Source organism: Ovis aries, chromosome 2, assembly GCF_016772045.2.
Source record: "Ovis aries strain OAR_USU_Benz2616 breed Rambouillet chromosome 2, ARS-UI_Ramb_v3.0, whole genome shotgun sequence".
Lineage (NCBI taxonomy): Eukaryota > Metazoa > Chordata > Mammalia > Artiodactyla > Bovidae > Ovis > Ovis aries.
Window position 1 is genome coordinate 111,188,423 of NC_056055.1, and position 27,472 is coordinate 111,215,894.

General features: G+C 49.9%; 1 protein-coding gene across 2 annotated transcripts in view; it reads left to right on the plus strand.

Moving 5' to 3' along the window:
* Positions 1 to 26,763, plus strand: part of MFAP3L (microfibril associated protein 3 like) — a 47,032-nt gene extending 20,269 nt beyond the window's left edge. For both annotated transcript variants that reach the window (XM_042243559.2, XM_027964635.3), the window contains exons 2-3: positions 5,313 to 5,735; positions 20,541 to 26,763. In XM_042243559.2, coding sequence (XP_042099493.1) covers positions 5,444 to 5,735; positions 20,541 to 21,454 — 1,206 coding nt within the window. In that variant the 5' untranslated portion in view covers positions 5,313 to 5,443 and the 3' untranslated portion in view covers positions 21,455 to 26,763. The remainder of the gene's footprint in view (positions 1 to 5,312; positions 5,736 to 20,540) is intronic.
* The last annotated feature ends 709 nt before the right edge of the window (positions 26,764 to 27,472 follow it).

Here is a 27,472-nt window from a genome sequence, read left to right on the forward strand (position 1 = left end):
TGGCTCTCACCACAGGCCGCTGTGCGTAGACGCGGCCCATAACTGCATTCTATGGCGTGTTGACCCTGCAAGTCTGTGGCAGTGCACCTGGCACAGAATAGATACTTTTGTAAAAATCTGAACTTGAAAGGACATGGCATGAAATAGGGTGAATTCTTAATTAAAAACTGTTAACTCATTCACATGCATTAAATGCTTTCTTTTCAAAAATAAACGTTCACAGACAGTTTTAGAGTAAAAACTCCTGGTTACAAACAGCCCATCAATGGTACATTCTGTTCTCTAAGTGCCTCAGTGACTTTTCAGATGGGGAAGGAGGGGAGGGATGAGTCGGCTCCCTACTTGGCCTGCGTGGGAGTGGGGGGATGCCTCAGCCCCTTACCTGGTAAGGTCTCTGAGGGAACCAGATGCCAGTCCAGAACAGTTATGTGTTTCTAGCACGGAACACTGATGGACATGATTGGAAGATGATTGGACAGTAGTCTCCTCTTTGTCCTCGCCGGCACAGTGTGTTGGAAAGTAGAAACCAGGTGGCCAGCCTTTGTTTGAAAGTACCTCTGATTTATGTATCTTAAAGCCTAGTGCGGTCTCCCATTTACTGTATTCTCCCTAATTGCAGGGGAGAAAAAAAAATGTCAGTGTGCTTACTACACATATGCATGAAAACCTCTCTCCTATTATGTCTTCTTTCTGTTTCTCTCTGAGGTCCTTGGTCACCGTCTGCACAGGCCTCCCCACACTCCAGGAAGTCAGAGCGACCCCAGGCTCTGTCCATGGTGCTCCTGCTTCTCAGACCCGTGGTTGGTCATTTGCTAAGTCTTGTCCAACTCTTTGCAACCCCATGCACTGCAGCATGCCAGGCTCCCCTGTCCTTCCCTGTCTGCCAGAGCTTGCTCAAATTGGTGTCCATTGAGTTGGCAGTGCTATCCAACCATCTCATCCTCTGCTGCCCCCTTCTCCTTTGCCCTTGGTCTTTCCCAGCATCAGGGTCTTTTCCAGTGAGTCAGCTCTTCATGTCAAGTGACCAAAGTATCGGAGCTTCAGCTTCAGCATCAGTCCTTCCAATGAATATTCAGGGTTAATTTCTTTTTGGATTGACTGGTTTAATTTTCTTGCAGTTCAAGGGACCCTGAAGAGTCTTCTCCTGCACTGCAATTTGAAAGCATCAGTTCTTTAGTGCTCAGCGTTCTTTATGGCCCAGCTCTCACACCTGTACATGACTATTGAAAAAACCATAGCTTTGACTATATTTAAAGACTGCATTTACTGCATTCTCTCTAATTGCAAAAAAAAAAAAGTCGTGGTGTATTTACAGCACATTCATGAGAACCTGTCTCCTGCTATGACTTCTTTCTCATTCGCCCTGAGGTCCTTGTCAGCATCTGCCCTCGCCTCCCTCTAGGGAGTTAGAGTGACCCCAGGTGCTGTCCACGGTGCTCGCACTTCTCAGATCTGAGCCCCTTCAAAGGAATCATAGCTGGAAATCATGATCATGATTTCCAGTGGTGGGATGGTAGTCACAATGTGTTCAACAGAACTGAAAACAAGATGTGATATAACTTGGAGTAAACTCAAGAAGCATTAATTTCAGTGAAGGATTCTTTGTACATTGTATTAGTAATTTTTATTTATCGAGCCAAGCAGTGCATGTTTGACATACATGTGATCATAAATCCTTCTAAGTCTTAACTAATAAGTCTGTTACCAGTAGTAACAGACAGCCTGGTTGTCAGGGGGGTTAGACCTGGGATCCTCGCCTAGTTGCTCTCAAACCTGGCCCATGTCTTAACTGTTGTGTAAGGAGCAGGTCAGCTTGATAACTCCTGCTGAAAGAAAACCACAAGATGAGCCACGTAGAGAAAACCGTAGTCTCAGGGGGTAACGTGTCATGATCCTGGGCCCCCTAGTTGCTGCTGGAGAGTCACGTGTGGGCTGTCCAGGACAGGAAGGCACCCAGCCCTGTGGGGAGTGTGTGTGTCTTTCCTACTGAAGAAATCTGTGACCTGAAGCTGCCTTATCATCCCCGGTACCTCTTCAGTGTTTTTATCCACACAGTTAGAATGATAATTTCTGCTTTTGAAGACAGATTCATCCATTCAGCAATTCACTGGGCATCTAAAGTGTCGGGGAACATGTCAGACTCCGCAGAGACACAGATGAGGTTGACAGTACGGTCTGGAAGGTATTGGCCTCAGGAAAGACATCAGCCCTAGTGGAGCAGAAAGAGTGTAGAAACAGACTCATTGTGTTTGACAAGGGGGCAAGGCCAGCCACTGAAAAAGGAGGGTATTTTCTATAGATGGTGCAAACACGGCCGGATGCCCCTATGGGGAAGAAATGAACCTTGGTCCTTCCTCACACTGCGTACAAAGTAACCAAAGTGGGTCTGTGGAAAAGCTAAAACTGGAAGGGGCGTGAGAGTGCTTCTGGTCATGATGGAAGCATTCCGCATCTCGTGTATTGTGGTGGTTACATGGCTGTGTAAATCTGCCCAAACCTATTAAAATGCATACCCCATTTTGTTAAATTTGTCAATTGCAGCGCAGTAGAGTTGATTTCTGGCTTCCCCGGAGGCTGAGCAGTAAAGAGTCTGCCTGTCAGCGCAGTATACGCAGGAGATGTGAGTTTGATTCCTGAGTTGCAAAGACCCCTGGAGGAGAAAATAGCAACCCTCTCCAGTATTCTTGCCTGGAGAATCCCATGGACAGAGGAGCCTGGCAGGCTACGGTCCAGGGGTCACAAAGAGTCAGACGTGGCTGAGCACGGGCAAAGTTGATTTTTAAAGAGAAATCGCATCCTCTGTCTCCCCTGCTTAACGTTTTTCGGTGAACGTCTGATGAAATCCAGGTTCCTTACTCTGTCCCCTAGAGCCCTAGGAGGTCTGGACCCGTCCAGTTCCTTGACACACCTGGCAGTACCCCGTTCGCTTGAGTTGTTGGCTCTTCCTGGAATGCCCTTTTCTGGGGCCTGGGTGATTCCCAAAGAGCTCCAAGGCCACCCCCTCAGGGAAGTTCTCCAGGATTGCTTCATCTGGCACTCAGGTGCATCATGGTGTGTTTTTCAAAGCACGTGTGGTTATCCGAAGTTCTTACACGCACGGGATTTACTCTGCTTTTCCCCATGAGGATGTCATCTCCATAGGAAAGATCTGTATTGTCTGTTCGTCTGTCTCGGGGACCTAGAATAATGTCTGCCCATAGTAGGTATTTCCTGGCGGCTCAGAAGGTGAAGAATCTGCCTGCAGTGCAGGAGATGTGAGTTCAATCCTGCGGAGAAGGAAACGGCAGCCCACTCCAGTATTCTTGCCTGGGAAACCGCACAGACAGAGGGGCCTGGGGGCCTGCCGTCCATGAGTCACAAAGAGCCGGAGCCGACTGACCCACCAACACCTTCACTTTCGTAGTAGATGTTCAGTAATTCTTTTTGAATAGAAGGGATAAGGAATCCAGATTGTATAGCACAGCAGTGCAAAGATGCAGATTCTTACTACAGAAAGCAGGGGTGCCGTGTGGCTCGTGTTTAGAGCGGCTCGAGGGGTCGGCCTGGAACCTGGACCAAGACTGAAGGCCGGCGGTCAGCCCAGAAGGCTCCCTCCCGGCTCCTAGGGGAGGGACACGGAGGCCCCCAGGGAGGGCCCTCAGAGGACACAGACACGGGGGGCCCGCCCAAGCAGTATTCAGCAGGTGGAGTTCACGGTGTGGTGTTAGGGTCGTTCAGAGGGGAAGAGGATGGTGGTGGGGTTGAGAACTGTCCCTGAGCCTTCCTGCATAGACGGTGCCGCAGCCTGTTTGGCAGATTGACCAGCTGGTCTGAGGGCACTGACACCAGTCCCCGTAGGGCATCCTGGTGAGGAAGTGCATGGGCTGTGGGTAGTGCTGGTCGCAGGGTGGGGGTCAGAACCAGGAATCTGGCCCAGAGGGTGCTCGGGTGGGAGGTGGCAGGACCGGCTGCAGGGGGAGGAGAGGGACTGGGGGAGAACGGGGAGCACCGTCCGTGCAGGCTGGGGCACAGAGACCCCACAGGAGGAGAGGATGGGGAGAGCCGCTGTCACAGGGACAGCTGCCACGGGTCTGTTAAGGAAGAGACTGGCGATGTGAGCAGGATCCGCTTCAACAGAGAGCAGGGGGACACCGAGGGTCCCCATTAGAGGAGCTGATGGCAGCTGACGGCTTGCGGCTGAGAGGCAGGAGGCCTCCCCAGTGGGTGGGGGGCGGACGAGGGGACTCAGCCCTGCACCCTGTGGGGGGCAGGCCGTACCACCACTGGGCCACAGTGTTGGTTCTGTAGCTGGAGAGACTGTGGAGGGAAGAGGGTGGTGGACCCGCAAGCTGGGATCCTGGCTGGGCCGGCGACGCGCCGTGTTTCTGCGAGCATGCCGTGGGTGCAGTTCATCCCCAGTTCTGTGCGGGCCTCTGCGGTGGGGGCCAGGACGTCCCGGGCGGGTTGCATCCCGCTGGATGCTGGCAGGAGGACGCGGTCTTGTGGGGGGCAGCGGGTCCTGTGTGCCCGGGTGCTGGCCGGGGCAGTGGGGGCAGCCTGAGGGGAGTCGGGAGACCAGGAGCCCCAGAGGGGCACTGAGCAGGTGGGGTGCAGGGCAGGACGGCTACTGAGAACCTCAGAATGACCTGGAACTTCAGAATTCAGAATGTGGAGAGGAGAAAGGCCCCGGGGTGTGGCCATGTGCTTAGTGGGTGAGATGCAGGGGAGGGCAGTAGGCGGGGGTTAGATCTTGGGTGAACAAGTGCAGCCACCCACCATGTCACACCCTACATCCCAGGAGGCACGTGAAGATGGAGACCAAGGAGCTCAGTGAGTGACATGGGCCGGAGGGGAGGGTCGCAGGGGCAGAGGGCCTGGAGCGGTTGCCTGAAAGGGGGAGGGTGTCCCAGTCGGGGGAGGGGCACGCCAGCGGATGCTGGGGGAGACCTTCCACTGTGGCAGACCCCGGGGTGCGCTGCAGCAGGCAGAGGGCCTGTCCAGCGGCAGAGAGAGATTCTGAGCACCCAGTGGACCCCAGGGCCCACGAGGGGGCAGGTGGGAGGAGGCCTCGCGGTGCTGACTGAGGGGCCCTTTGAGCCCTGTAAGGTCGTGTGATATAAAATTACGCTGTTCTTGCTAGGAGTCTTATGTTTCAGTAGCAGAAGTAACAAACTCGTATATCCTGATTTCCATGAACATTTGAAACAACTTCATATTGGGTGTGCTATTTAAAAATTAGCCAGATGTGTGTTCTAACTGGGCTTCTAACATATTATAAATAATCATTTTAAAGTATGAATGCTAGTATTTATGCATTTTTTTTTTCTAAACAGGGTTTTAATCAGGAGCCAGCTCCATGGAGCCAGGCCAGGTTTGGCCCCTGGCCTGCTGTGAACAGAGTGCCACCCACTAGAGGATCCCCCCGGCCGGCTGGCTCTGCCGCCTTAAAGAACAAGCGAAGAAGATGGACGGAGTGAAGAGACATCTGCCTGTGTGCTTCCTGCCTCCTGTGCCCTTGTTAATCCTAGTGTCCACGCTGGCAACCGCCAGCAGTGTGACCAGCAGCACTTTAAACGGCACCGACGTGGCGGTGGGCTCCGCGCCCGTGGTGGTTGCCAGAACCGACCATATCATCGTCAAGGAAGGGAACAGTGCCTTGATCAACTGCAGTGTCTACGGCCTTCCCGAACCCCAGCTCAAGTGGTACAATTCGGCGGGCAAACTGCTGAAGGAGAACGAGGAGGATCGAGGGGGAGGTAGGCCATCCCGCTACTCCAGAGAGGTCGGGTGGGTGCCCCGGACGTCTCTGGTTCTTGCTCACATTGTTTCAGGATCTTCTTGAGCCTTGTTCTTTTCAGGCAACAGAGAGAAATAGATACCCTTAAGGATTCACAGCAGTAATGAATTCATTTTTTTCACTCTTGCCTCAGAAAACGAAAGGCAAGCATTAGTGTCTTTTAAAAAGCCTCTTAAAATCTCACAGTATAACGCATACTAATTGCTGTCGGGGTGGATGTAAAGTGGGTTTTCCTTACGTGTCTCATTCATAAGGGAGTCTTCCTTTGTTTCATGGGATGTAGCAGTTGTCTATCGTTAAGCGAGTTTAAAGGCCATGCTTTTTTAAAGCATTTTACTTATTTATTTGAGTTGTGCTGGGTGTCTTGCTGTGCGGCATTTCTCTGGTTGCACAAGCAGGGGCTGCTCTAGTTGCAGTGTGCACTCCTCGCTGTGGTGACTTCTCTTGCTCTGGAGCACAGGCTCAGGGCCCACGGGCTTCAGTAGTTGAGGCACGTGGGCTCTAGAGCTCAGGCTCAGTAGCTGAGGTGCACAGGCTTGGTTGCTGCGATGTATGTGGGATCTCCCTGGACCGGCGACTGAACCCATATCCTCTGCATCGGCAGGTGGATTCTTAACCACTGGACCCCCAGGGAAGACCCTCAAGGTCACGCTTTTTGAACGCAGGCTCTATGCAGCTTCTCGCTAGCAGCCAGAGATCATCTGTTTCCTGGCAGCCTGGCTGAAGTTTCTAGACTGTTGGCCAGGAGCTGGGGGGGAGGCTGCAAGAGGGAGCAGCAATGATGGGGCCACAGATCTTGCCCACTAGAAGGAGCCCTGGAGACTGCACAGGCCAAGCCCCTCTCTTACGTGGCTTTTCCCTGGGCCCGTGGTCGTTAGCTGTGACCAGAACCTTCCAAGCTGATACTACTCTGGTCACAGAGCTGATCCATACTGACGGTGGGCAGACGGAACAGCCCAGCCCCTTCCTCTCACCGCAGGTCAGGAGGAAGTGACGTCACACCTGTGAGGGGACGGTAACCATGGCAACGTGCACATATTCAAGTCCTGGACCCCAAGGGTTTTTCTTCAGGGCTAGGGATTCCAAGGACACTGAAGTGACCAGGGACTCCAGACTGAGTCTGCTGCCCCCTTAAGCCTGGAGCAGAGGTGGTCCCCAGTATAGAGGGCCATGGCGGGGACTCTGAGCCCTGTGTCCTGGTGAGAGGAGAGTATGGGCACAGAGTGGGCCTGGACTTCAGCAGCGATGTTTCAAGGTCTGTCTTGGAGTCGTACTGACCACTCCAAGGAGATCTCGATGGTGTCCAGTCGGTCTCGGCAAGCGGACCTGTGCCTCATGTCTCTGTGCTTTGGGTGGTTGAATGCCCTGGAGTCACCTGGGGTCACTTCCCTTCCATCTGTGGGCACCGGGGGTGGAAGGAGCAGACACCGGTGGCCTGGAGACAGAGGCTAGGTTCAAGGCTCGTCTTCCAGAGCCCTCCAGTCCTATTTGTAGCTGCGTTCGTGCTGACAAATCCCTTGGCTATTCTAAAGCCTCATGAGGAAAAACACTAGATTTTTTAGAAGAACTTGTGATGTTGGTACTTAACGTGCCAGCTCAGCTCTAGTGATTACCTCACATAATAACAGTCATTTCAGGACACAAGTAACACGGGGTAATATTCGGAACTGCCGAGCAAGACAGAGGAAGTGGAACGTCTGTCCTCGGCATCAAATTTGAGCATCATCGGTGTGCCAGTCGAGGAGCCAGGGTCTTGAAGTCTTCATTTATGACAGGAAGACGTCCACCTTCTGACCAGGATGTAGACTTCAGTTTCTGGGCCGATCAGCGAGGAGTTTACATGGAGTGGTATTTCATTAATAACCCAGCAGAGGTGGTTGCCACAGCGTGGGAACAGCACTAACAGCCTACAACGTTAGTTATGTGCCTGCACTGCACTGCTGCCTGGCGCTGTGCTCAGTACCCAGTCGTGTCCGACTGTTTGTGACCCCAAGGACCCTGCAGCCTACCAGGCTGCTCTGTCCATGGGATTCTCCAGGCAAGATTACTGCAGTGGGTTGCCATTCCCTTCTCCAGGGAATCGTCCCAACGCAGGGACTGAACCCCATTTCTTGCATCTCCTGCAGGCAGGTTCTTTACCACTGAGCCACACACACACCACTGCTGAAATCAAACAAGATGAGCGTAACTCCCATTAACAACCACGCCTTTTGACTAAGGCCCTGTACGTGTTGCCCAGTTTGTTTCTGGTCCTTACAGTGGGCGTGAGGTTTCGTGGCCTTGATCCTCACGGGTCTGGATTGAGAAGCAGGGGGATGGAGGAGACAGTACTCAGCAGGGTGTGCCCAGGTTGGGCTTCATTCTCCCTCTGTGCCTCTCTCCTCTCTCCCATGCCTACCAGCACCTGCTTCTCCTCCAGGTCTCGGCAGGCAAGGGGTGGTGAAAGCCCCTGACCAGACAGAACAGATGAGAGGCTGGATGGTCGGCGCACCAGCCCCATCACCGTCACCAAGAGGCAGTGCTAGGGCCCCACCGTGATGCACATGTGAAGCATGCATACACCCAGGTGTGTTCAGAACCATTTGATGAGTTGCCCACCATGCGTGCTTTGGGATTCCAGGAGTATTTAATACTTCCATTTCTTGCTGGTGCTGAGAAGGTGACATAGCTGTTCCTGGTGCCAGCCCTGCGGGTCCTAGAAGGAACGGGTTGTTGCCCCTTGCTGGTGGGAGCAGCAGCTGGCTTGCTTTGTGTCCCTCGTGTTGTCACTTCAATCCCACAGATCCGGAGAGGCCACTCTATGATCTGTTTCTGGAGGACTCCTTTTTTTTTTTGGGAGTTCACCGAAGGACACATTGGGGCTTCCCAGGTGGAGCTAGTCACCTGCCAACACAGGAGACGTAAGAGACCCAGGTTCAATCAGGACAATTCCCTGAAGGAGGAAATGGCAACCCACTCCAGTATTCTTGCCTAGAAAATCCCATTGACAGAGGAGCCTGGTAGGCTACAGTCCATGGGGTCACAAAGAGTCAGATATGACTGAAGCAACTTAGCAGGCATGCAAAGGACATGTTTGAGGTGATCCACCATTTTACAAAAATAACCCAGAGCTCCAATAATGTGAGCAAGCACAAATGGCCACAAAATGTCCTTTTTTCTCAGTTTTTCTTTCGCTACAGGTGAGTAGCCATATATAAGTGCCAGAAAGTGTTATAAAAATGCCCCTGTTATTTCAGGTATGAATTATCCAGTGTATTTTTGCTGTAGTTTCTTACTCTGACTTTAAACCATGAAAATGCACATTGGCACCTTTATCAGATGATAAATAACAAGCATTTCAAGAAAGTTGGCTCCGGTAAAGGTATAAGCCTGGCAATCATGCCTGGCGCAATTATGTTGGAAATTCTTACTTCAAGTGAGGTTTTAGGTTTCCCCATGGATTTGTTCTCCATTCTTTTGTAGCATTCTGTCACCAAAAATAATTAAGAATTATCTCTGAAAATAAACACGCCCAGAGTTATCTGAGCTGAGTTATATGAAGCTCACAGCTCTTTCATGGCTGCCCCACCTTTGAAGAATTCATCGTTATGAATTTTGGTTTAGTTTACATAGCTCTGGTGTTTTTATCCTCTGCGCCTGCAGATGTTTTTAGTAGCCTATGAGATGCTTTGGAAGGAATGATGCTAAAGCTGAAGCTCCAGTACTTTGGGCACCTCATGCGAAGAGTTGACTCTTTGGAAAAGACTCTGATGCTGGGAGGGACTGGGGGCAGGAGGAGAAGGGGATGACAGAGGATGAGATGGCTGGATGGCATCACCGACTCGATGGACATGAGTCTGAGTCTGAGTGAGTTGGTGATGGACAGGGAGGCCTGGCGTGCTGCGATTCATGGGGTCGCAAAGAGTCGGACACGACTGAGCAACTGAACTGAGCTGAACTGAACTGAGATGAGATGCTTTTACCTCCTCCTGCCAAGGGACCATAGGAAACTGTGCTGGTCACGTCTTCAGACCTGAGTGAATCTCCCCCACCCCAGCGTATCCAGGAGGGAGCCAGTGCCCAGCAGCAAGTGTACATCATTGTTTGCCTCTCTGATGAAGCGTGGAATAGTGTGTGAACCCATAAAAGTGCTACACTAAATTCTTCTTGAAGTAAGTTAAATATTTGAGATTTTAAAAGTTGATTCCTCAAAATTAGACAAAATTTGTGTAATTGTGAATATACCACTGGAAATTCAGCAGAACCAAACAATGACGGCTCTTTGAGCAAGTTCCTCCACTTTTTGGAGTCAGTTTTCCCATCTGTAAAGCAGAGATAATCCTCTTTTACCTCTAGGCAGGGTTGTGAGCCTTCTATGATGTATTAGATGCTCAGTATGGTACCTGGAGAGGCTTCCCAGGTGGCTCAGTGGTAAAGAATCTGCCTGCAATGCTGGAGATGCAGATTCGATCCCTGGGTCAGGAAGATCTCCTGGAGAAGGAAATGGCCACCCACCAGTATTCTTGCCTGGAAAATTCCACGGACCAGGGAGCCTGGCGGGCTACCGCCATGGGGTCGCAAAGAGTCGGACATGACTTAACAGCTGAACAACAACAGTGGTACCTAGAACACACCACGACATCGGCAAATGGCAGCTGTGTCACTGTTACCGGTCACTTCACCCTTGTTCTGTACAGTCAAGATCCCGAGTGTTTCTATCTCTGCTTCATAGGACAGTGTGTTTTGTAAAGAAAGGAAATAATTTTCTGAGCAATTTCTTATTCACTCTCTCAAGTTCTCAACCTAAAAATAAAAAATAAAAAGCATGTCTATCCCTGAAGTGTCATTTAAAATCTTGAGATGACACCGTAATGGCAAGGGAGGCACCTTCTCTTCCATCAGCCATCTCCCCCCTCCCGGCACGTTCCCTCTGTGTGCAGAGGCCCACTGACCCCCATGTGGTCCGGCCGTGGAGAAAGCAGTGCGTGTGGATGCTTTAGGGGATGTTCTGCACACAGTATTTCTTTTGGCCAGAGCCAGTGATTGTCTCACCCAGAGGGTACCAGCCAAGTCTGAAGGCATTGTTGGTAGTCGTGGACAGGGCAAGAGAGGAGGGAGGGCGAGATGACGCTACTGGTATCTAGTGGGTGGAAACCAGGAATATTCTCAACATCCCACAACACACAGGACAGCCCCCTACAGAGAAGTGGTGTTGCTCAGTCAGGTAGTCATGCTGACACTTTGAGACCCCAGGAACTATGTAGCCCGCTAGGCTCCTCTGTCCATGGCATTTCCCAGACAAGAATACTGGAGTGGGTTGCAATTTCCTTCTCCAGGGGATCTTCCTGACCCAGGGGTTTGATCCCGTGTCTCCTCCATTGACAGGCGGGTTCTTTACCCCTGAGTCACCAGCGAAGCCCTCCAAAGAATTATCTGACGCAACATGCCAGCCCAAGTGGAGAAACCCTTAGTTCAGTTCAGTTCAGTTCAGTTGCTCAGTCATGTCCAGCTCTTTGCAGCCCCGTGTACACCAGGCTTCTCTGTCCATCATCAACTGGAGAAACCCTGGTCCCACCTAAAGAAGCCTCTTAGCCAGCTAAAGAATCATTCCACAGTCAGTTAAGTCATCTGTGAGAACCCGTAATATAGTTTCCCGTAAGAGCAGTACTTTGGTTCGTTTTCCAGAAGGAATCATGTCAGAGGCCAGCCTGCTAACGGGCCACCGTTTGTAGTGTTTCTTCAGAGTGGTGCTCCCTCTGAGCAGTGGGAAGACCCTTCCCTATCACTCTCAGATAAGGATAGCCGAGATACCAAAACGGGAAGTTATTTCTCTCCACCCAGTGCTGGGCACTCTCAGAAGAGACTCTTGCCAGCCTGCATGCAGTGGTGTGTGGGCACTTTTTTAAAAATGAAGATTATCAGGTTGAATTAGCTGGCGAGTCAGATGTTTCCTTTGACAGGAAATGAAAAGATGGCTTCCTTTCAGGTATTCTTGATTCTTTAAAGCAGAGCACAACAGCAGGCTGTGTATACCCTGAGCCTTCCCCTGTTCCCCCCCTTCCTGAGCAGAGAGCTGAACTAAGCCGGGATGATCCCAGGCTCCTCAGCCCCACGTGATGTAGGAAGCAGCTTGTTAGCAGCCCCAGGACTGGCTGAAGAGGCCGCTCAGGAGGATGGGACCCTGGGGCACGGGGGCCTGGCTGCTGCGGTGTCTATGCCCTCGGTCTCTGCAGTGGCTGGGCTCTGGAGAGGTGGGAAGGGTGGCTCACACCTGTTGCAGAAGCCCCGTGACAGTCATGTGGGGCTCCGTTCACATTCAGTTCTGTTTTGTAGAAAGGCTGGATGCCTTCCCTGAGTCTCCTCTATTTCACAAACTAGAGAACAGGCCCCACACTTACAGATAAGTGTGGACTCAGTGTGGCGTCATTTGACTGAGTGTTTGCACTTCCTTTCTCTCTGTGTAAATGTTATCAGGACCCTCACCTCCTGGAATGTCTCAGTTGATTTCATGAAAATAACCTTGTTTGGACAGATCCCCCATGTCTAAATGAGGTTGTGAGCAGAAACTTAATCTTCTTGTACCACCTATCAGTGGTAAAGAATCTGCCTGCAGTGCAGGAGACGCGGGTGATGTAGGTTCAGTCCCCAGGTCAGGAAGATCCCCTGGAGCAGGAAATGGCAACCCACTCCAGTATTCTTGCCTGGAGAATCCCATGGACAGAGGAGCCTGGCGGGCTATAGTCCATGGAGTCACTAAAGAGATGGACCTGATATGCAGAGTACATCATGAGAAACACTGGGCTGGAAGAAACACAAGCTGGAATCAAGATTGCCAGGAAAAATATCAATAACCTCAGATATGCAGATGACACCACCCTTATGGCAGAAAGTGAAGAGGAACTAAAAAGCCTCTTGATTAAAGTGAAAGAGGAGAGTGAAAAAGTTGGCTTAAAGCTCAACATTCAGAAAATGAAGATCATGGCATCTAGTCCCATCACTTCATGGGAAATAGATGGGGAAACAGTGGAAGCAGTGTCAGACTTTATTTTAGGGGGGCTCCAAAATCACTGCAGATGGTGACTGCAGCCATGAAATTAAAAGACGCTTACTCCTTGGGAGAAAAGTTATGACCAACCTAGATAGCATATTCAAAAGCAGAGACGTTACTTTGCCGACTAAGGTCTGTCTAATCAAGGCTATGGTTTTTCCTGTGGTCATGTATGGATGTGAGAGTGGACTATGAAGAAAGCTGAGCACTGAAGAATTGATGCTTTTGAACTGTGGTGTTGGAGAAGACTCTTGAGAGTCCCTTGGACTGCAAGGAGATCCAACCAGTCCATTCTGAAGGAGATCAGCCCTGGGTATTCATTGGAAGGACTGATGCTGAAGCTGAAACTCCAATACTTTGGCCACCTCATGCGAAGAGTCAACTCATTGGAAAAGACTGTGATGCTGGGAGGGATTGGGGGCAAGAGGAGAAGGGGACGACAGAGGATGAGATGGCTGGATGGCATCACTGACTTGATGGATATGAGTTTGAGTAAACTCCGAGAGTTGGTAATGGACAGGGAGGCCTGGCATGCTGCAGTTCATGCGGTCGCAAAGAGTCAGACATGACCGAGTGACTGGACTGAACTGAACTGAGCTAAGGACTAAACCACATCTACTCCTATCCATGAGTAGATGAACCATACATTAGTGGTTTACCCTTTCACAGAAAGACCTCTCCAAGGAAAAAGAGAAATCCTTTCCTTCTAAGAAATAATTTAAGGGAACTTCTAAGAGCTTTGTATTTTGTCATGATGTTAATTTTTTTAATTTATTTTTAACTGAAAGATAGTTGCTTTACAATATTGCTTGATTTCTGCTGTGCATCAACATGAATTAACCATAGGTGTACATCTGTCCCCTCCCTCTTGAACCTCCCTCCCTCCTCCCCCTTTCCCACCCCTGTAGGATGTTACAGAGCCCTGCTTTGAGTGACCAGAGTCAAAACAGCAAATTTCCATTGGCTCTCTGTTTTATACATGCTAGTGTGTATGCTTTTCATGTCAGTATACGTCAAGGCTGTATATTGTCACCCTGCTTATTTAACTTATACACAGAGTACATCATGAGAAATGCTGGGCTGGAGGAAGCACAAACTGGAATCAAGATTGCCAGGAGAAATATCAATCACCTCAGACATGCAGATGACACCACCCTGATGGCAGAAAGCGAAGAATAACTAAAGAGCTCTTGATGAAAGTGAAAGAGGAGAATGAAAAAATTGGCTTAAAACTCAACATTCAGAAAACTAAGATCATGGCATCTGGTCCCATCACTTCATGGCAAATAGATGGGGAAGCAGTGTCAGACTTTATTTTCTTGGGCTCCAAAATCACTGCAGATGGTGACTGCAGCCATGAAATTAACAGACGCTTGCTCCTTGGAAGAAAAGTTATGACCAACCCAGACAGCATATTAAAAAGCAGAGACATTACTTTGCCAACAACCATCTAGTCAAGGCTATGGTTTTTCCAGTAGTCATGTATGGATGTGAGAGTTGGGACTATAAAGACAGCTGAGCACCGAAGAATTGATGCTTGTGAACTGTGGTGTTGGAGAAGACTCTTTAGAGTCCCTTGGACTGCAAGGAGATCCAACCAGTCCATCCCAAAGGAGATCAGTCCTGGGTGTTATTTGAAGGACTGATGCTGAAGCTGAAACTCCAATACTTTGGCCACTTCATGTGAAGAACTAACTCATTAGAAAAGACCCTGATGCTGGGAAAGATTGAAGGCAGGAGGAAAAGGGGATGACAGAGGATGAGACGGTTGGATAGCGTCACCAACTCAATGGACATGAGTTTGAGTAAGCTCCAGGAGTTTGTGATGCACCGGGAGGCCTGGTGTGCTGCAGTCCGTGGGGTTGCAAAGAGTCGGACACAACTGAGCTACTGAACTGAACGCTTTCCTGGGCATGATAATTTTTGATGCTGAGTGGTCCTCAGGATGGCTGGACAGATGGGGGTTCTGGCAGGCATGGGTTTGGAGGAGAACTGTGCTTGCAGCATCTCCGTGGCTGTACTGTCACCTTTCTCAAGCTGCTTCACTTCCGGGAGAGGCTGGTACTCTGGTTCTGTCCAGCGGTCACTTGACTGGGAGGTGCTGGCATGGGTATTGTCCCTGACCTGTCTTGCCGAATCATGGTATCCCGTGTACTGTGGCATTTCTTGGGTTTAGCTGTCGCCACACGTTGCTTTGACCTGCTTCTCTAGTTGCTGGACTGGTCCCCTGACGCAGTTCTGTGGATGTGAGCTTGTGCCACCCTGAGTGACTCGCCCTCTGTGTGCCCAGGCCCCAAGGTGACTAGCAATACAAAGTCAGCCACTTTCCCGGCCTGGGACCCAGATGTCGGCTTTGCCCAGAGGGTGTCAGCTGGGAGGAAGTTTCCAGAACTGTGTCCCCAAGGAGACAGACGCTAAAAAGATGTTTCCACGCCCTTGATTTTCTTACATTCAGTAATATTTTCCTGATCAGATCTAGGCCTGCCTGATTTGAAGCATTTCAAGAATCCTAGAAGTGGGTAACAGATACATTCATCTTGAACTTTGGTAGATTCCAGAAACCAGCCTTGCAGCAGCGTCCCCACGGCAGCCCCATCTGTGGGCAGTGTGTCTTTCTCATCCTCCCGTGACCCGCCCCCCCGCAAGGTGGAAAAGTTACCTGTTTTAAAAGTTACTCGAACTTCTTTAAATTTTGCTATGATTTAACCACAAGTGATTTTGTGTACTTAGGCGCTACCTGCATTCCATTTTTTGGTGACTTATTCATCCAAGTCCTTTCCCCCCACCTCTTTTTTTTTTTTTTTTTTTTCCTTCTGGGTTATTGCCTTGATTTTTAGGCATTCTTCGGGCTTACCAGGTGGTTCAGTGGTAACGAACTCACCTCCAGTGCAGGAGGCACAGGAGATTTGTTGGATCCCCGTGTTGGGAAGATCCCCTGGAGGAGGGACTGACTACCCACTCCAGTGTTCTTGCTTGGAGAATCCCATGGACAGAGGAGCCTGAAGGAGCCTAACGGTCTGCAATCCATGGGGTCACAAAGAGTCAGACATGACTGAGGCAACTGAGCACACACACTCGGAGTTCTTCATGGTCTCTAGTTACTAAGCAATTGTCAGATATTCTAGAAGTTTCTCCTGCTCTATCATTTGCTTATAACTTTAGTATAACATATATCATAGTGTGGAACTTTTAACTGGGGAGAAGTCTGATCCATCAGGGTTGTCTGTTGGCAGTTTCTGGGATTCTTGAAATGCTGAAAAAGGCTTACCTGTCCCAAGGCCATGGAAATATTTTCATGTCTTCTTGTTATGTTTTACATTTGGATCTTCAGAGTACTTGGGATTTATTTTCATGTGTCACTAAACTAGGAGTTTAACTTTATTTTTTTTTTTGAACAAGCCATCAGTTGTCCCACTGTTGTTTGCCTCCTGATCTGAAATGACATCTCCCTTAATTTAACCCCCCCCCCCATGTGCCGCCATCTGCATCTGGACCGCGAGGTCTTCTCCGCTGATTGAACCAGGGCTCAGAGCCAGGGAAGAGGTGGGGCGGCCGGGCCTCTGCCCGCAGTTCTCTGCCCCTGCAGCAATGGGCTCCCCTCCTTTTCTCACATGTCCCATCATCCCCTCTGGCCTTGGAGGGCTTTCTCCTCCTGTTCCTCTCCCCACAGCCCCAGCCCCACCCAGGACCGCACCCTCCCGTCCAGCAGCATCCACTCAGGGCACGTGCCACGCACCCCGGTTTGGCAGGGAGTCTGCGTCCCTCTCGCCATATGACTGGTCTCTGCAGCCAGGGGTCGTGTCTGATTCATCCTTGCATCTGCATTCTCTGTCAGGGAGCCTGGTGACAGACGATGTGTAAACTAAGGCTTGTTGATGGAATGCATGAACAAGATAAAAAAGACAGCTGTCCTTCTAAAGACGTCAACTTTATCACACAGTGAGGCTTCAGCCTTCAAGAATAAATGAAGTTCATTATTGGATAAAGTCTACAATAGGTGTTATTCTAAGGACCCATTGTTCTGGGCTAAGAAGCAGAATATACACGAAACTAACAATTTATGCACTGACTATCCCACTGGTTTCCCCCAAACGAACCACAAGTGTCACCTAATTGTGTTTACTGCAGACAGGGCCTGTTTTGACCTGTGACTAGGAACTTCTGACATGTTTGAGTCTGTATCTGCATTGAATCTGTTGGGCCCAAGCTAGATAAATACATGTCTGTGGACAGTTTCCAGGCAGAGCTGTGGTTTTTCCAGCGGTCATGTATGGATGTGAGAGTTGGACTATAAAGAAAGCTGAGCACCGAAGACTTGGTGCTTTTGAACTGTGGTGTTGGGGAAGACTCTTGAGAGTCCCTTTGGACTGCAAGGAGATCCAACAAGTCTATCCTAAAGTCCTGAGTGTTCATTGGAAGGACTGATGCTGAAGCTGAAACTCCAAAATACTTTGGCCCCCTGATAAGAAGAACTGACTCATTAGAAAAGACCCTGATGCTGAGAAAGATTGAAGGTGGGAGGAAAAGGGGACGACAGAGGATGAGATGGCTGGGTGGCATCACCGACTCAATGGACATGAATTTGAGTAAGCTCCAGGAGTTGGTGATGGACAGGGAAGCCTGGTGTGTTGCTGTCCGTGGGGTCGCAAAGAGTCGGACATGACTAAGCGACTGAGCTGAACTGAACTAGACAGTTGAACACATCCCTGAAGATAACTATGAAATCCAAGTTCGGAAACGCTTTGAATAGTCAATAAAGTGTTGGTGTCTTGTAACTAGTATGCATTTCTGTGCTTCACTTTTCTATGACAGAATACAGCCATCTCTAAAAGCATAGCTGAGATATTTCGAGAAAGCCATTTATGTTCCCGTCAGGCGCCTGCCTCCTGACTTCAACACTCTCTTCTGCTCCTCCTCTTCTACACCCAGGTTCCTCCTTCTCTGACCTTGAACTCGTAGATAATTCCTCCACGGATGGAGTGGGGATGAAAGGGTAGGAGGTGAACAGACTGATCCCAAGTGTTCCCCATGCAAATAACCTCACCTTCTCCCGTCCTGCTGCTGTACTTCCTACCAAAGTGAGAGCGGTCAGTGTGAGAAGTTCCCACAGATAGATTCTGTAGTTCTCTTGAGCTCAGCACCTTCCCTGTCTGTCATAAACCTTCAGTCAATGAGACATGTTCTCTTTTGCTGTGCCTGCTGTGGTCTGGTGTGATCCCAGGCGGTACAGTTGGTAAAGAATCTACCTGCCAGTGCAGGGGGACACAGGAGATGTGGGTTTGATCCCTGGGTCAGAAAGATCAAATTGATCATTTCCCTTGCTCAGATGATTTTATATTTGGATAAATCTGCTGTATCACATCTGAAGCCTGATATTCAAGGAGTGAACAGACAGGGTAGGAGGCTGGCCCCTGCCCACGTGGACAAGGGGAGGCTTCACAGAGGGGGTACAGGTTGGTCTGTCCACTCACGCTCACAGGAGACTGAAATCCACCAGATTTCCCGCATCTTCTACTCTCAGAGAGAGGACACTGGCTAAGTTGTTAGAAGCTGGGTGCTCAGGGACACCAAGAGCCCCTCTCCACAGATGTTGCTCCAGAAAATGTGACAGCGCCTTCTATGGCAGGCTTCCCGCCAGGTTCCCCAGGCCGACGAGGGGTGGGGGTGCTGCAGGCCCCCACGACTCCAGCCAGCTTCCCTGAGGACGGTCCCTGAGGCAGAGGACCTGGAGTGATGCAGGCTGTCTCCTGTCTCACACTCCCTGGGGACCCTCATCACTTTAATGCTCACAGATTGTTTTTTTTTTTTTTTTAACAGTTTCTAGTTGCTTTGGGGAAATATCAGACTTCTCATTAGGCTTAAGTTTATGCCAGAGGGGGATGAAACAAACAAAAATGCAATGTGATAAGACACTTGGAAGGAAACTATAGTTAAGTTGCCCCATCTCTCAGGAGAGCTTCTCTGGCTCACTTGGGGACATGAGTGCTTTTACGGAAATATCCGCCAGCTCTCAGAACTCCCCCAGGGCCAGGCCCAGCCTTGTGTCTCTCAGGGCCCCTCTTGGGGAGATGGCGTGGGCTGCAGAAGGCTCAGACCCGAAACCTGAAAGGCAGACATAGGGTCATGTGTCCCGGGGCTCTGGGGTCAGGTCTTTTGACCGGCGGGTACACAGGCAGATTAAGGATGAACCCCTGCTGCTGCTGCGGCTAAGTCGCTTCAGTCGTGTCCAACCCCGCGCAACCCCATAGACGGCAGCCCACCAGGCTCCCCCATCCCTGGGGTTCTCCAGGCAAGAACTCCAGAGTGGGTTGCCATTTCCTTCTCCAGTGCATGAAAGTGAAAAGTGAAAGTGAAGTCGCTCAGTTGTGTCCGACTCTTCGTGACCCCATGGACTGCAGCCTACCTGACTCCTCCGTCCATGGGGTTCTCCAGGCAAGAGTACTGGAGTGGGGTGCCATTGCCTTCTCCTAGCAAAGATTAATTCAGATTAAGAACCTGATTCCCAGGGCAGTGCTGGATCCTTTCCGGGCCAGACAGGGAAGAGTTCGTCTCTGTTACAGCATTCTCCATGGGGTGAGGCCTGCTTTCAACCTGATTTGTTGTTCAGTTGCTCAGTCGTGCCTGACTCTGCAACCCCATGGACTGTAACCCACCGGGCTCTTCTGTCCATGGGATGTTCCAGGCAGGAATACTGGAGTGGGTTGCCATTTCCTTCTCCATTCAACCTGATGGGTCTATTGTTTATTTGCAAAGCCAAACCAAATTGATATTTATTCACACCCAGCTTCTGGATCTCCACAATGTAGCTCATTGTAGAGTCTAAATGAATAAGTCATGTTTCCATCAACTGAGGATAACTTCAATCTCAAATATGAGAAACCCAGGTAAACAATTATAATTTAACTGATTTACTTCCCTGGTAGCTCAGATGGTAAAGAGTCTGCCTGCAGTTCAGGAGACCTGGGTTCAATCCCTGGGTTGGGAAGATCCCCTGAAGGAAGGCATGGCAAGCAGTATTCTTGCCTGGAGAATTTCATGGACAGAGGAGCCTGGGAGGCTACAGTCCATGGGGTCACAAAGAGGCGGACAGGACTGAGTGACTAACGCTTTCACTCTAGTTCTCAGGTTGATCCCAAAGTACTTTATATTCTTTATACTTTATAAACAAGAACTTTCCAGTGAACGTATATTCTGCAGTGCCTGCGGTGCCTTGCTCACAGGCAGGTGAGAAAATCAGATGCCACATTAAGGAATTCCCTAGCGATAATAGCACAGTGCTTTTCCAGACTGTCTGTGTTTCTAATTTTTCTCTAGAGTGTGGAATTGCACGGTATGATTTGGTGTTCAGAGTCCAACGTGTTGGGCTTGAACTCTCGCATCTAGCCCAACTGATTCCTAACTGGTGCCCTTGAGAGGGGGTTAGAGGGCCCCTCCCTCAGTTTCTCCATCCTATAAAATGGGCTGGTGCTCATGACTCTTTCCTAAGTCTGTGGATTAAGTGGGCTCTTCCTCTCCCCATGTGTCGAGGTCACCATTCACTGTCCCCATCGTCAGCCGCAGCAGATCTGGTGGTGGGAGGTGTGCTCAGAGCTCACCGTGCACACCATCAGTGGTGGAGGGAGGTGTTCTCTGTTCACCGCCAGCCTCGGGAGTGGTGTGAGGCGCACACGGTGCCATGTGGAGCGGTCACTGTGCGGAGCAGAGGGCCCGGCTGACCCTGTCCTCCTTCTCCTGCAGGAAAGTGGCAGATGCATGACGGCCTCCTGAACATCACCAAGGTGTCCTTCTCGGACCGAGGGAGATACACGTGCGTGGCCTCCAACGTGCACGGCACCGTGAACAACACGGTGACGCTGCGGGTGGTCTTCACGTCGGGCGACATGGGCGTGTACTACATGGTGGTGTGCCTGGTGGCCTTCGCCGTGGTGCTGGTGCTCAATGTCACCCGCCTCTGCATGATGAGCAGCCACCTGAAGAAGACCGAGAAGGCCATCAACGAGTTCTTCCGCACGGAGGGCGCCGAGAAGCTGCAGAAGGCCTTCGAGATCGCTAAGCGCATCCCGATCATCACGTCAGCCAAGACGCTGGAGCTGGCCAAGGTCACGCAGTTCAAGACCATGGAGTTCGCCCGCTACATCGAGGAGCTGGCACGCAGTGTGCCGCTGCCCCCGCTCATCATGAACTGCAGGACCATCGTGGAGGAGCTCATGGAGGTGGTGGGCCTGGATGAGCATGGCCACCAGAACTTCGTGCGCCACACGCCCGAGGGCCAGGAGGCCGCAGCCGTCGACGGGGACGAGGTCTACACCATCCCCGACGCTGACTCTGATGCCTCGTCGCTGCACGAGCAGCCCCAGCAGATCGCCATTGAGGTGTCTGTGCACCCCCCAGCCCACCGGGAGCCCTCGGACGACCAGGCCGCCGGGTCCCTGGAGGCCGGAGACGAGGAGGAGGACACCGAGCCATCGGCCGAGCGCTCCCCGGAGTCCGCGGCGCCCTCCACCGAGGTCACGTCGGCGGCGCTGACCTCCGAGGAACCAACGCCCGTTGAGGTGCCGGACTGCGTCCTGCCGCCTGGTCTGCTGGAGGCCGCGGAGCCAGCCAGGCCGCGGGACGGGAGCACCCATGTCGTCTATGAAAGCCATGTCTAACAGTGTAACCCCACCCCCACCCCGAAGCTATGCACACCCCGAGATTCAGGGCCACCCCTCGGGACAGATGCAGGCCGCCCTCGCCGCTAAGCCTTACCGGAGACGCAGGTCGTAGGTAGGAGTCTGGCCCCCGCACGCACGCACGAGTCAGGCCCCTGCACGCATGCCCCGGTCGACCCCCAGCCAAGGGGGATGCGAGCACCATCTGGGGAGCGGGGGTGGTGACCTTGGGCAGGTGTCTGTTCACGTGACACGAACCTCAGAGGCTCTTCTCCGCCAGATGACCTTAACCGCTGCTGCCCCTTTGGCAGAGAACACTGACTGTCAGAGACTCTGAGTTCACAGCCCTGTCCGGGGCACAGGGCGCTGCTCTTCTGTTGAAAAAGGGGTCTGCCAAGGGAGCAGCTGTAGTCCATCCCTCCGCGGCTCTGTTGCACTTTCTTCTCAGTTTTGCCCCATCACTGTCGCTTTATAACCCAGGCGTTGTGACTGGAATGCTGACTGTTCCTGCGGGTCCGCTCCCTTGACCACTCTGTCCTTGTTCTCCCCCCTCCCCCGCACGCCCCAGACTTTTACCTCGCAGGCTTTGGTGTCAGGGCCGATTCCCACGAGTCATCTTAACATTCCAAAGCAGCTAGCTACCAGCCTCCTGATGTTTGTCGTTTCCCAGGCCTGTCTCCATCGGTTGCTTTTTTTGTGACTTCATTTCCAGTGAAGCTGCTCTTGTGAAACTGAGAGAAGAAAAAAAAAAAAAAAAACCTTGCCCAGGAATAGCACTTTAATAGCCAAATAAAAATAGGTTTACCCGTCCCATTCTGAGAGCCTTTGGGTGAGCTCAGCTGAGGTTGGAGGGAGACCATGAACTTGAATCTGCCCAGACTGCCCGTGGAAAGCCCTGTTCTTATGTCTAAACAGTGTCCCCCTCCAAGCCAGCTGCTGCTTCGTCTGGAAGGCATGTCACCTGCGGAGACAGAGGTGCCTGAGGAATCTGTTTAGGTGGGGAGCGGGGGGCTCCTGCCGTGGCTGCCATGGACCATGGACGTCAGGGGGCCCCAGTGCTTGTGTTAGGGCAGCAAGCATGAGGGTCGTGGGGGTCGCCCCACCAGGCCCACTCCTGCTAATTGCATGGCTGACTTGTCCATCCTTGAAGGGGGCAGAGACGGGTTAGGATAACGGCATCATCATGCCAGCATTCTTGAATTCATTTTCAGCCCCCACTAGAAGGCGGCTGTATGTGAGGCCAGAGTGATGTTCTTAGAAGCCGAAGCTCGTTGCCTCAGGCCCGCCCCTCATTGGCCTGTGCTGGTAACCACTGTGGGCTTTGTGCCAGTGGGGCACCCCACGCACTCCCTGGCCCCGTCTCAGTGCTTTCCTTGCCCACATAAGCCAGCCAGCATCATCACCCTGCCCTTCTCCACAATCGCTTGCAGGGTTTCACTGTCCTCGCTGGTTCATCTAACACTTTTTACGCTGAAAATCGGCACTGTTGCAAATTCAAGGAACCAGCTTACAAAACTCAGAGCTTTTTAAGACAGTTGTGGATCTTCCACCCCCAAAAGCATTAGAGCAACGTCCGCAGTTTAGATGTAACCATGAAAAGAAGAGGTATAATTTCCTTGCCATTTACGAGCAGGAGTGCCATAACCTTGAGGTCGTCATGAGTGTCACAGCCACGTCATGGGTCCACAAAGGTCCCTTGGGCTGCACGTTTGGTGAAGAGACCCAAGGCTTAGTCCTCAAGTCCTGACTGTCTGCGTGAGTGAGCCTTCACCACGTCCCTGGGTTGAATCTTTCTCATCTGCCAAACACGGAGGTGGTACTTGGGTCCCCAGATCCTACCTGGTTCTGACATTTAGAGTTTTGTAGAAAGTTTGTCATCTCCCATGATGCCCCCCCTTACACGAAACAAGGAGTCTTGGGAGCAGAAATGGGCCCATGATGTTATTACATGCTTTTGCTGCCAACTTCTTCAGAAAATTCATCTGGGTCTGGAGCTGAGAACGGAGGGCTTGGAGTCAGTGGTTTCTCTGTGTAGAGATAACTGATGTGAAAGGTGGTCTGACTGGACACATAGTTGGGTCAGATTCCTCTTGGCCTCAGATGACCCATTCCCATCAGTTTGGAGTGTTTTGGGTGGTCACATAAAACATGAGAAGTGAACAGTCCAGAGAAACCTTGACCCCCGCATGGGCTCCCTGGAGAAAGGTTTTCTGTATTTGGCCTGCGGAGAAGTTTCATCACCACGTCTTAGAATGTAAACTTTTTTCCACTTGTGGAGGCCAGCGGATCCTTACCATGGATCTGTGCACCCAAAGCCACAATAAGGGGGTCCCCAAATGAACTTTTTCCCATTCTGTCCCCTTCTCCCTCCAGCGAAACCCACATACAGGTTTCCACGTGGAAATGACAGGAGAAGGCATCTCCCACGTGGATGTTGGATACAGATAGTTAAACACAGGCAAACTTTTTTAAAAGCAGGAGCAGAACTGAGTGACCAAAGAATGTTTTCATGTTGGTTTTAGCTTCTTTAGACTGGGGAGACTATGTAGATTTTTAACATGTTCCCCTTTAAGGCATCAGAAAGCTCTTGATAGAATAATATTAGTAGCCAACCAGAGATGAAGCTGGGTTACTACAAAGATGTCTCTGTCTCTCCCTGTTTATGCTATAGCTTCTTTACGAAATAGAAACGCTCTCCCACTAGAATAGGGGACAGAGACAGTTTCATGACTTTCGCCTGGTTTTTCAAAGATAAATGTTCAGCTTCATAGAAATTGATAGAAGTATGGCTACGTATGGCTCTTTGGGGCAGTTTTGCAGCTTAACACTGAATCCCAAGCCATGTCCCTTGGGTCTTAGGTCATTCTTCTCAAAAGCAAGCAGTTTCTGGTTTCCGAGTCATCTGGTCATATCTATAACAATTTTTTTTTCTTGAAGTTCCGAAAATGATTCAGATATGTGTGCATATTTAATTCACTGCAATGACCTGTAAACTTGGATGATATTTATTCTAAATGGGGGAAAAACAATTTTATATTGCAAATCTATGTAATTTATAATGGTTTTGTTTTATATATATTTTCATATCTTTAGGGCACATCTACTATTCTCATCTTTTTGTATATCATACTTGACAAAAAGAGATACTAATACTTGACTAAATCTCTAGGAACCAAATGTGACATCTGTAACGTATAGAAATCGCTCTAGAAACACCTGAATGTCCTCGCTCGTCCTGAGCATTATTGTACTGTCATTACACCCAGAATGATTGCTGATGGGAGTTTGTGTTTTTTTCCCCAAAGCCAAGGCCAAAAGTCCTGACCTCCCACACAGTGGAGTCTGGAATCCTTCGCTTCTTTATTGTGTGTTTCATTTTTAACTGTAGACATCTGTGTTGTTCAGACTTCCTTTGAAGGGCACATGTGATAAAGCAGTTTGGTGGAGACTGGGCTTGAACGATGGCTGTGTAGCTTATTCACTGGACTGATAACATTTCAAATATAATACGTGGATTGTTACTTATTGGTAACCTCGAATCTGTTCAGCTCTTTAGCCTATGAAGAAAACGTAAGGCAGAAAGAATGTTTACCTGTTTTGAATAGATAGCCTCTAAATGTAGTGCCACCAACATAAACCAGCTCAGCCCTAGAGACCCCAATCCCTGCTGGCTGAGGAGCTGTTTCAGAAAGGCAAACCAGCCCACCTGTATGTGCAGGGTAAATTTCAGTCTTATACCAGGGCTTCCCATACAGTAAAAAATCTGCCTGCAACACGGGAGACCTGGGTTCATTCCCTGGATGGGGAAGATCCCCTGGAGAAGGAAATGGCCACCCACTCCAATATTCTTGCCTGGAGAATCCCACAGACAGAGGAGCCTGGCAGGCTTCAGTCCATGGGGTCACAAAGAGTCGGACACAACTGTGTGGCTACCACTTTCCCTTTTTCACCAGTGCTAAAACTCCTCATAGCCCCAGTGGTTCTGTGAACAGGGGTTTCATCTCAGTGTTTCTTTGGGTGAGAAAACAGAGCATTTCGCTTATCTTTCAGATACTCTGTTTTATACTCAGCACAGTTCAGTGACTACCCAGTATCCATCTTCACACACCCTTTTTGCATTCTCTTTACATCATAATCCCTGTTTCTGTTCTGGCTTTTTGACTAATTCATTGGTACTCTTTAAATAGCCACCAAAGCTCATTGTATAGTCACCTACATATTTTGATCTCTGTTGATTCCAAGGTTGGGTGTCTCTAGTGGCTCAGCAGTAAAGAATCCACCTGCAATGCAGGAAAGGCAAGTTCAATCCCTGGGTCAGGAAGATCCCCTGGAGAAGGGAGTGGCAACCCACTCCAGTATTCTTACCTGGAGAATCCCATGGACAGAGGAGCCTGGCAGGCTACAGGGGCAAAGAGTTGGATACAACTTAGCAACAAAACCACCACCATCTTCAAGGTATTAGTCATTTTTACATTCACCTATTTATTGACTTCAGTTTCACTTTTCACTTTCATGCATTGGAGAAGGAAATGGCAACCCACTCCAGTGTTTTTGGCCTGGAGAATCCCAGGGACGGGGGAGCCTGGTGGGCTGCCGTCTATTGAGTCGCACAGAGTCGGACACAACTGAAGCGACTTAGCAGCAGCAGCAGCAGCAGCAGCAGCAACATTCATTGTAAAATCCTCTAATAGATAACAAAGTTCATCTTCCTAATGACTTATAGGGTTTCTACAGTGATTAGCAAGATCTGGATTAAATCAGTGGTGGGGTGAAAAATCAAATAAAATAGAATTGCTTATTTCGCTTTCTGAAAGACTGAGTGTCTGTTATACAAGAAAATATAATTAAGACTTTTTTAGAGATGTCATTTGTAAGAGGTCTAATGCTCAGAATGCCACCACCGAACTTAAAGCTCATAGAGAATGTAAAAATAAAGCCAATGGGTCTAAGAATGTTTCTGCATAAATTGTCTTTATTTCATGAAGAATGTAAACCTTCAGTGTATCTCTCAGACACCCTGGCGCTGCTCACAGAAGGTGCTGCCACTTACGTTTGATGTGCTATCCCTCTAGTTCTGAATGTCCATTGTTAAAACTGGGAAATAAGATGGAAAAATGTATCTGGGTGGAAATGTCACTCTGTTGATTTGTGAGCTATAAATGTTCACCTTTTTAAAAATAATTTAAATGTATAAGCAAATGATTAATATTTAAGTTGATAGAGCAGCAAAAAAAAAAAAAAAAGTGAGCCATCCTGTACTTTGGTTGTTGCTTTAATAAAGGATTTGCACAGGTGTGCAGAGCGTGTCACGTCCCTGGTCGAGGCCGTGTGCATGTAGCCTGGTTTACTCTTTACTTTTGTAGGAAGTATGTGGGCAGTGCGCGTCCCTACCTTTTGTATCTGTGGCATATCTTAGGGGAAAGGGGGTAAAGGAAGTAATTTTTATGTGAATCTACAAACTTGATCCAAAGTCAAAAATCTTAACTCTGTCCTAACGAACTTGATGGCCATGTATTTATATCAAGAAGGAATTTTAACATGTAACATCAAGCTTATTGCAGAAGGTCCACAAAGACCAGGAAACTCACCCAAGAGAAGGTGTTAGTTGCAGACCTCGCGGAGAAACCTGAGGCCAGGCCAGATTGCTCTGAATGTGCCCGCTGAGAGTTCTCAGAGCTGGGTTCCTCTCAGATTAGCTGAGTTGGTTGTTCAGCCGCTAAGTGGTGTCCGACTGCATGTCCTTCACTATCTCCCAGATTTTGCTCAAATTGATGTCCATTGGCTCAGTGATGCCATCCAACCATTTCATCTTCTGTCACCAGCTTCTTTTCTTGCCTTCAGTCTTTCCCAGCATCAAGGTCTTTTCTAATGAGTCAACTGTTCGCATCAGGTGGCCAAAGTATTCAAGCTTCAGCATCAGTCCTTCTAGTGAATATTCAAGGTTCAGATAAGGCTGTGTATATGAGACAAGACTGAACAGCACCAGATGGGAAAGAAACTAAATTTTGCTGCAGTCTG